The 10,000-nt window shown below is 46.7% G+C and overlaps 1 protein-coding gene across 8 annotated transcripts in view; it reads left to right on the forward strand.

The window, feature by feature from the left end:
- Window positions 1-10,000, forward strand: part of LOC137350342 (5'-AMP-activated protein kinase subunit gamma-2) — a 510,855-nt gene that overhangs the window by 403,394 nt on the left and 97,461 nt on the right. For all 8 annotated transcript variants that reach the window (XM_068015054.1, XM_068015056.1, XM_068015052.1 and 5 more), the window contains one exon: window positions 7,089-7,140. In XM_068015054.1, coding sequence (XP_067871155.1) covers window positions 7,089-7,140 — 52 coding nt within the window. The remainder of the gene's footprint in view (window positions 1-7,088; window positions 7,141-10,000) is intronic.

The raw sequence follows: 10,000 nt of genomic DNA on the forward strand, positions 1-10,000 counted from the left end.
TTGGATATTGACACCTCCGCTAAGGGAAAAAGTTTCTTCCTGTCTATCCTATCAATGCCCCTCATAATTTTGTATACCTTGATCAGGTCCCCCCCTTAGCCTTCTCTGCTCCAACGAAAACAACCCTAGCCTATCCAGTCTATCTTCATAGCTGTAATGCTTCAGCCCAGGCAACATCCTGGTGAATCTCCTCTGCACCCTCTCCAGTGCAATCACACTCCTTCCTATAGTGCGGTGACCAGAATGGTACACAGTACTCCAGCCGTGGCCTAAATAGCATTTTATACAGCTCCATCATAACCTTCCTGCTCTTATATTCTATGCCTCAGCTAATAAAGGCAAGTATCCCATATGCCTTCCTAACCACCTTATCCACCTGTGCTACTGCCTTCAGTGATCAATGGACAAGTACACCAAGGTCCATCTGACCCTCTGTACTTCCTAGGGCGTTACCATCCATTGTATATTCCCTTGCCTTGTTAGTCCTCCCAAAATGCATCACCTCACACTTCTCAGGATTAAATTCCATTTGCCACTGCTCCGTCCAACTTACCAGCCCATCTATATCGTCCTGTAATCTAAGGCTTTCCTCCTCACTATTTACGACACCACCAATTTTCCTGTCTGCAAACTTACTGATCATACCTCCTGTATTCACGTCTAAATCATTCATGTACACTACAAAACAGCAAGGGTCCCAGCACCAATCTGTGTGGTATACCACTGGTCACAGGCTTCCATTCGCAAAAACAACCCTCAACCATCACCTTCCACTAAGCCAATTTTGGATCCAAATTGTCCTGGATCCCATGGGCTCTTACCTTCTTAACCAATCTCCCATGCCGGATCTTCTCAAAAGCTTTACTGAAGTCAATGTAGACTGCATCAACTGCCTTACCCTCATCTACACACCTAGTCACCACCTCAAAATTCAATCAAGTTTGTTGGACACAATCTCCCCTTGACAAAGTCATGTTGACTATCCCTGATTAATCCCTGGATTAATCCTGTCCCTTCAGAATTTTTTCCCATTAGTTTCCCTACCACTGATGTTGGACTCGCCGGCCTGTAATTACCTGGTTTATCCTTGCTACCCTTCTTGAATAATGGTACCGACATTTGCTGTCCTCCAGTCCCCTGGTACACCTCCTGTGGCCAGAGAGGATTTGAAAATTTGTGTCAGAGCCCCTGCTGTCTCCTCCCTTGCCTCACATAGCAGCCTGGGATACATCTCATCTGGGCCTGGGGATTTATCTACCTTTAAGCCCGCTAAAACAGCTAATACTTCCTCCCTTTCAGTGCTAATTTGTTCAAGTATATCACAATCCCCCTCCCTGATCTCTACATCTACATTGTCCTTCTCCATAGTGAATACAGATGAAAAGTAATCATTTAAAACCTCACCTGTCTCCTCTGGCTCCACACACAGATTGCCACTTTGGTCCCCTAATGGTCCCTAGTCTTTCCCTGCTTATACCTCTTGCCCTTAATATACTTATAAAACGCCTTGGGATTCGCCTTTATCTTGCCTGCCAGTGTTTTTTAATGTCCCCTCTTTGCTGTCCTAATTACCTTTTTAAGTACCCTCTACAACTTTTATACTCCTCTGGGTCTCTGCTGCTTTCAGTGTTCTGAATCTGCCATTTTTTTTTTGCTGATCCAATCCTCTATATCCTTTGACATCCAGGGTTCCCTGGACTTGTTGGTCCTACTCTTCACCTTAACGGGGACATGTTGGACCTGAATGCTCACTGTTTCCTTTCTGAATGACTCCCATTGGTCTGATGTAGACTTTCCCTACAAGTAGCTGCTCCCAGTCCACTTTGGCCAGATTCTGTTTGATTATATTGAAATAGGCCTTCCCCCAATTCAGTACTTTTATTTCAGGTCCCTCTTTGTCCTTTTCCATAACTACCTTAAATCTTATAATCACTATCCCCGAAATCCTTCCCCACTGGCACTTCTACCACTTGCCAGGCTTAATTTCCTAGGATAAGGTCAGTACCGTCCCACCTCTTGTAGGACTTTCCACTTTATAGCCAATGAATTACATTTGAAGTGTAGTCACTGTTGTGATGTAGTAAGTGTGGCAGCTAACTTGTGCACAGGAAACTCCCACAAACAGCAATGTGATAATGATCAGATAATTAATTAATTATTTCGCGTGATGTGGGCATCGCTGGCTAGGCCAGCATTTGTTGCCCATCCCTAACAGCCCTTGAGAAGGTTGTGTGAGCCACCTGCTAGGCCATTTCAGAGGGCAGTTAAGATTCGACCACATCACATGTAGGCCAGACCAGGTATGGATGGCAGATTTCCTTCCATAAAAGGCATTCGTGAACCAGATGGGTTTTTACGACAATCGATAGTTTTCATGGCACCAGCACTGAGACTAGCTTTCAACTCCAGATTTGTTTTATTAATTAATTAATTGAATTTAAATTCCACCAGCTACCATGGTGGGAATTGAACCCGTGTTCCCAGGGCATTGAGCCTGGGCCTCTGGATTACTACTGCAGTGACAATTACCACAACATCACCATCTCCACACCCCAGCTTTTCCCCATAATTCTGTAAATTAGTTCTCTTCAAGTTCATATCCAATTATAAGAACGTAAGAAATTGCCTTTTGAAAGGTACTATGGAATCTGCTTCCACCACACTGGTAATGTGTTCCCTATTTTAACAACCCTCTCTGTCTGAAGAAATTCCTCCTCATTTCCCCTCTGGTTCTTTTACCAATTATTTAAATCTATGACTTCTGGTTATCGACCCACTTTGCAGAGGGAGTCGCTTCTCCCTACTTGCTCTATCAAAACCCCTCATGCCTTTGAACCAAATTATTTTGTAAAGAAAGTTTAGTTTCTTGACAGGAATATTAAAGGGTATAAATTTTAGGGAATGGCTCATATAGATGGAAAGTGAGTATTGTCTTGGTGGCTCATATAGGGAAATGGACAGGTGCAGACCTGATGATGTGAATGCTCTGTTTGTGTGGTGTAAACATTCTGTGATTCTAAGAGGGTAGGGAAATAGAAATTGTTTTGTACTTTCCAGGGTGTAAATTCAGTGAAATCCAAGTTTTATTTGTGTTCATCCTCATTTCTGTCAGACCTGAATAACACACCTGCCATTTGATGATGTCATTGCTATTTATTATAAACATTATCTCCAAATTTATCTGTGTGCGATTTATCAGAGTGGTGAGGTATTGCACTTTTGGCAATAACTGTATGGTATTTTAAGTGTTGAAGTTACAGAGTGTTGGATGTCTCTGTGTGCTTCTGCTGCTTGTGGCTGCTACAGGGTGTTGGAAGCATCTGTCTTGGATTGTGGTGGCTCTAGGCTGTAGCTTGAAATTCAGTCCAATTTACGGCATTCATTTAATTACGTGAGACTGCAAATATACTGTTTTGAAGTACATGTTAGTGAGATGTGTGGTAGAGCGTGTCTGTGAGAGGGTTCACTGAAAGAAACTGCCTACTTTTCTTCTGATGAAGGGTCACTGACCTGAAACGTTAACTCTGCTTCTCTCTCCACAGATGCTGCCAGACCTGCTGAGTATTTCCAGCATTTCTTGTTTTAATTTCAGATCTCCAGCATCTGCAGTATTTTGCTTTTACTTTTGTGAGTGATGCTTTGAAATATATGAAATAAATTTGATATGCAACATTCCCAAGGTCACTTGTCTTTAAGACTTGGTATGACTATATTTATGTAGTGTCTGTATTACATTGTTTGCATGGCACCAGAGAGTAATTCTGCTGCTTTACAGCTGGGTACCTTGTGGGAATGTAGACTTGAGATAGGGTTTAAACACAAGCGCCTATTATTTGACCTATACTGTGTTTTTTCATAGAAATGGTACTGATGGCAGCTGTCTCTTGTTATCGAATGCATTGTGTGGCACATTGGTTGAGGTGTAAGCAGCACTCATTATCCTGGCAGTTCACACTATTCAATGCAGACTATATCCATAAAATACAATGACTGAGTAGTTGACAGCTCATTCAATATCCAATTCAGATAGTATATATAATATTTTATGTAGTACAGTGATCAAAATTCAAGAACCTCTCATTATCTAATGCAGTATATATACATATTAATGCAATATATAGTACAATGACTGAGGTGCAGACAGATTTCTATCGGTATTTCATGCATTGTATATATTTCCAATGCCATGTGTATATCTAATACAGCATGTTTCTTTGCATAATACAGTATAGTATATATTTAATGGAATATGCATGTATACCTAATGCAGATACTGTGTGTGTGTGTGTGTTTACATCTTATGTATGAAAATCTAATTCAGTATGTGTATCTAAATGAGCATTTTCCTGTATACCTAATGCAGTATGTATTTGTATATATTTAAATACAACGGCCAGATGCATACAGGCTGTTGTAGCCTATTGCATCCTAGAGGTTGAGTTCAGTTCACACCTTGGCAAGTTGTAAAATTGACTTAAATAAATGGATAATTTTGTGGGCTTGCATGAGTAAAAACCTACTAGCTCTATCTATTGACTCTTAATGCTCTCAGGGCAACTAGAGATGGGTAATAAAAATACCTTACCCATGTCATCCACATCTGGGGTTGCCAACTGGTTCTTCATATGACCTCCCCATCTCCAATTGCCTTGCCTCCATGCTCAACATCCTGCGGAGAACCACCTTTCTACGCCAATTGGAAAGCAAATGCACTCTTCATTACCTGATTGGATGATTCCCAAAGAACATAAGTAACAAATGAAAATGAGAAACCACACCATTTCTTAAAATACGTTTTTGAATTTCCTCCTGGGTTTCATGCATCATTGTCCAGGAGATGTATCTTTAATTTTTGGAGACTCCAGGAGGGTGTTGCAGGGTTGGCAACCCTATTCATATATGGATAGGTTAGGTGAATGGGCCAAAATTTGGCAGATGGAGTTTAACGTGGATAAGTGTGAGGTTATCCATTTTGGTCGGAAGAATAGAAAGGCAAATTATTATCTAAATGGAGAGAAACTTCAGAGTGCTTCGGTGCAGAGGGATATGGGTGTCCTTGTGCATGAATTGCAGAAAACTAGTATGCAGGTGCAGCAGGTAATAAGGAAGGCAAATGGAATTTTGACATTTATTGCTAAAGGAATAGAGTATAAAAGTAGGGAAGTCTTGCTGCAACTGTACAAGGCATTGGTGAAACCGCACCTGAAGTATTGCATACAGTTTTGGTCCCCTTACTTGAGGAGGGATGTAGTTGCATTAGAAGCAGTTCAGAGGATGTTCATTAGATTGATTCCAGAGATGAGGGGTTTGTCTTATGAAGAGATGTCTTATGAACAGGTGGGGACGTTTGTTGGGAATATGGGATTAGTGTAGGATTAGTATAAATGGGTGGTTGATGTTCGGCACAGACTCGGTGGGCCGAAGGGCCTGTTTCAGTGCTGTATCTCTAATCTAATCTAATCTAAGAGAGATTGAGCAGTTTAGGCCTTTACTCTCTACAGTTGAGAAGAATGGGAGGAGATTTAATTGAGGTATATAAGAGGATTAAGGGGATTGACAAAGTAGATGTAGAGATGATGTTTCCTCTGGTGGGGCAATCTAGAATGAGAGGTCATAGTTTTAGGATAAGGGGTAGCAGATTTAAAACCGAGATGAGGAGAAATTACTTCTCTCAGAGGTTGGGGGTCTGTGGAATTCACTACCCCAGACTGCGGTTGATGTCAGGACATTGAGTAAATTTAAGGAGGAGATAGACAGATTTTTAATTGTTAAAGGGTTGAAGGGTTATGGAGAACGGGCAGGAAAGTGGAGTTGAGGCTGAGATGAGATCAGCCATGATTGTACTGAATGACATGATTGTACTGAATGACGGAGCAGGCTCGAGCCTCTGAATTGCCTACTCCTGTTCCTAGTTCTTGTGTTCTTATGTTCAAAGAATAAATTCTGGACAGAGTAGGTCGAGGGAAACTCTTTCCATTGGCAGAAGGATTCAGAACCAGAGGACACTGATTCAGCAACACGAGGAATATTGTTTTTATGCAGTGAGTGCTTAGAATCTGAAATGCACTGCCTGAAAGTGTGGTGGAGGCAGAATCAATCGAGGCTTTCAAAACTGGATAACTATCTGAAGAGAAAAAATTTGCAGGGCTATGGGGGAAAAAGGGAGTGGGACTAGATGAGTTGCTCTTGCTGAGTCTGCACAGACATGATGGGCTGAATGGCATCCTTCTGTGTTGTAACCGTTCTATAACTAATGCATAGCCTGTATGTATATCCAAGCATATCTAATGCAATGTTTTTATGTATATATGTAGTACATTGTACAATGCATTTAATGCAGTGTACAAGATATTTAATGCAGTGTGCAATGTACAATATTTCTAATGCAGTGCCATATATTTAATGCAGTGTGAAATGTACAATATTTCTAATGCTGTGCCATATATTTAATGCAGTGTGCAATGTACAATATTTCTAATGCTGTGCCATATATTTAATGCAGTGTGAAATGTACAATGTTTCTAATGCAGTGTGCACTGTATTTTATGTTGTGCAATGTATTTATTGTGGTGTATGTCTACACCCAATGACTGAGATCCAGGTAAAATCTCCTTCATATTATGATTGCAGCAAATCGGACTGTTCCAATATTGGTTTTGTGTGTGGTGTGGGGGTACGCTGTATACAGCATTTATTCGCATTTCCTCTGACAACTTTCGCAGATACGGAACAAAATCCGCCAGAATAAATTATGTCTGTTGTATTGACGAGTTGATCATAAAGCAGCTTTTCTGTGTGGAGAGAGAGGAGGGGTGTATTTTTCACTAATAGCACCCCCCTCCCCCATTCCTGGTGGGTGGGCGGCTCCGTTGCTAAACCCGGACTCAGACTGAAGCAATCGATCACCGGGGTGATCGGGGATTTGGATCGGCGAGTGGAGGGACGGAGGGAGGCTTTGAGGGGGGAGGAGTGCCTGTGCCGTTCGGACAGTTCACCATATATATTTACATCTCTATATAAATTATCTATTGATTTTAATCTTGTCTTTTGTTTCTACCCCATTCCCTGTATTGCTGTTGTTCCCCCAGGTACAAGGCTCGGCGGAAGGTATGCTGGAGAAGCTGGAGTTAGAGGATGAAGGTGAGAGAGCAGATTCCGAGCCCGCAGGCGACCTGGGGCCGGGGCCGGGGCCAGGGCCAGGGGGAGGGTGAGGGGGAATGGCCTGGGCCAGGGGGAGGGGGAATGGCCTTCATCCACTGGGCAGCCTCTTCGTTTTGTGTTGGCTGGGAAAGGATAGGTTTGCTCTGCAAATGAGTTCAAAGCTCTTCTCTCACCTATCATTTATTTTCTGTCGTCTTTCCCCCCTCATCTCTCTTATCACTCCTCATTTTTCTCTCTCTCTCTCTTTCTCCCCCTTTCTCTCTCTCTCTCTCTCTACGCCCTGCTCTCTTTCCCCCTTCGCTCTCTCTCTCTCTCTGACCCCTTCTCTCTCTCTCTCTCTCTCTCTGACCCCTTCTCTCTCTCTCTCTCTCTCTCTGACCCCTTCTCTCTCTCTCTGACCCCTTCTCTCTCTCTCTGACCCCTTCTCTCTCTCTCTGACCCCTTCTCTCTCTCTCTGACCCCTTCTCTCTCTCTCTGACCCCTTCTCTCTCTCTCTGACCCCTTCTCTCTCTCTCTGACCCCTTCTCTCTCTCTCTGACCCCTTCTCTCTCTCTCTGACCCCTTCTCTCTCTCTCTGACCCCTTCTCTCTCTCTCTGTCCCCTTCTCTCTCTCTCTCTCTCTGACCCCCTCTCTCTCTCTCTCTCTCTGACCCCCTCTCTCTCTCTCTCTCTCTGACCCCTTCTCTCGCGCGCTCTCTCTCTCTCTGACCCCTTCTCTCGCGCTCTCTCTCTCTCTGACCCCCTTCTCTCGCGCTCTCTCTCTCTCTCTGACCCCTTCTCTCGCGCGCTCTCTCTCTCTCTGACCCCTTCTCTCGCGCTCTCTCTCTCTCTGACCCCTTCTCTCGCGCTCTCTCTCTCTCTGACCCCCTTCTCTCGCGCTCTCTCTCTCTCTGACCCCCTTCTCTCGCGCTCTCTCTCTCTCTGACCCCCTTCTCTCGCGCTCTCTCTCTCTGACCCCCTTCTCTCGCGCTCTCTCTCTCTCTGACCCCCTTCTCTCGCGCTCTCTCTCTCTCTGACCCCCTTCTCTCGCGCTCTCTCTCTCTCTGACCCCCTTCTCTCGCGCTCTCTCTCTCTCTGACCCCCTTCTCTCGCGCTCTCTCTCTCTCTGACCCCCTTCTCTCGCGCTCTCTCTCTCTCTGACCCCCTTCTCTCGCGCTCTCTCTCTCTCTGACCCCCTTCTCTCGCGCTCTCTCTCTCTCTGACCCCCTTCTCTCGCGCTCTCTCTCTCTCTGACCCCCTTCTCTCGCGCTCTCTCTCTCTCTGACCCCCTTCTCTCGCGCTCTCTCTCTCTCTGACCCCCTTCTCTCGCGCTCTCTCTCTCTCTGACCCCCTTCTCTCGCGCTCTCTCTCTCTGACCCCCTTCTCTCGCGCTCTCTCTCTCTCTGACCCCCTTCTCTCGCGCTCTCTCTCTCTCTCTGACCCCCTTCTCTCGCGCTCTCTCTCTCTCTCTGACCCCCTTCTCTCGCGCTCTCTCTCTCTCTCTGACCCCCTTCTCTCGCGCTCTCTCTCTCTCTGACCCCCTTCTCTCGCGCTCTCTCTCTCTCTGACCCCCTTCTCTCGCGCTCTCTCTCTCTCTGACCCCCTTCTCTCGCGCTCTCTCTCTCTCTGACCCCCTTCTCTCGCGCTCTCTCTCTCTCTGACCCCCTTCTCTCGCGCTCTCTCTCTCTCTGACCCCCTTCTCTCGCGCTCTCTCTCTCTCTGACCCCCTTCTCTCGCGCTCTCTCTCTCTCTCTGACCCCCTTCTCTCGCGCTCTCTCTCTCTCTCTGACCCCCTTCTCTCGCGCTCTCTCTCTCTCTCTGACCCCCTTCTCTCGCGCTCTCTCTCTCTCTGACCCCCTTCTCTCGCGCTCTCTCTCTCTCTGACCCCCTTCTCTCGCGCTCTCTCTCTCTCTGACCCCCTTCTCTCGCGCTCTCTCTCTCTCTCTCTGACCCCCTTCTCTCGCGCGCTCTCTCTCTCTCTCTGACCCCCTTCTCTCGCGCTCTCTCTCTCTCTCTCTGACCCCCTTCTCTCGCGCTCTCTCTCTCTCTGACCCCCTTCTCTCGCGCTCTCTCTCTCTCTCTCTGACCCCCTTCTCTCGCGCTCTCTCTCTCTCTCTCTGACCCCCTTCTCTCGCGCTCTCTCTCTCTCTCTCTGACCCCCTTCTCTCGCGCTCTCTCTCTCTCTCTCTGACCCCCTTCTCTCGCGCTCTCTCTCTCTCTCTCTGACCCCCTTCTCTCGCGCTCTCTCTCTCTCTCTCTGACCCCCTTCTCTCGCGCTCTCTCTCTCTCTCTCTGACCCCCTTCTCTCGCGCTCTCTCTCTCTCTCTCTGACCCCCTTCTCTCGCGCTCTCTCTCTCTCTCTCTGACCCCCTTCTCTCGCGCTCTCTCTCTCTCTCTCTGACCCCCTTCTCTCGCGCTCTCTCTCTCTCTGACCCCCTTCTCTCGCGCTCGCTCTCTCTCTGACCCCCTTCTCTCGCGCTCGCTCTCTCTCTCTCTCTGACCCCCTTCTCTCGCGCTCGCTCTCTCTCTCTCTGACCCCCTTCTCTCGCGCTCGCTCTCTCTCTCTCTGACCCCCTTCTCTCGCGCTCTCTCTCTCTCTCTCTGACCCCCTTCTCTCGCGCTCTCTCTCTCTCTCTCTGACCCCCTTCTCTCGCGCTCGCTCTCTCTCTCTCTGACCTCCTTCTCTCGCGCTCTCTCTCTCTCTCTCTGACCCCCTTCTCTCGCGCTCTCTCTCTCTCTCTCTGACCCCCTTCTCTCGCGCTCTCTCTCTCTCTCTCTCTCTGACCCCCTTCTCTCGCGCTCTCTCTCTCTCTCTCTCTGACCCCCTTCTCTCGCGCTCTCTCTCTCTCTCTCTCTGACC

The sequence above is a fragment of the Heterodontus francisci genome, chromosome 2 (assembly GCF_036365525.1).
Source record: "Heterodontus francisci isolate sHetFra1 chromosome 2, sHetFra1.hap1, whole genome shotgun sequence".
NCBI classification, from domain to species: Eukaryota; Metazoa; Chordata; class Chondrichthyes; order Heterodontiformes; family Heterodontidae; genus Heterodontus; species Heterodontus francisci.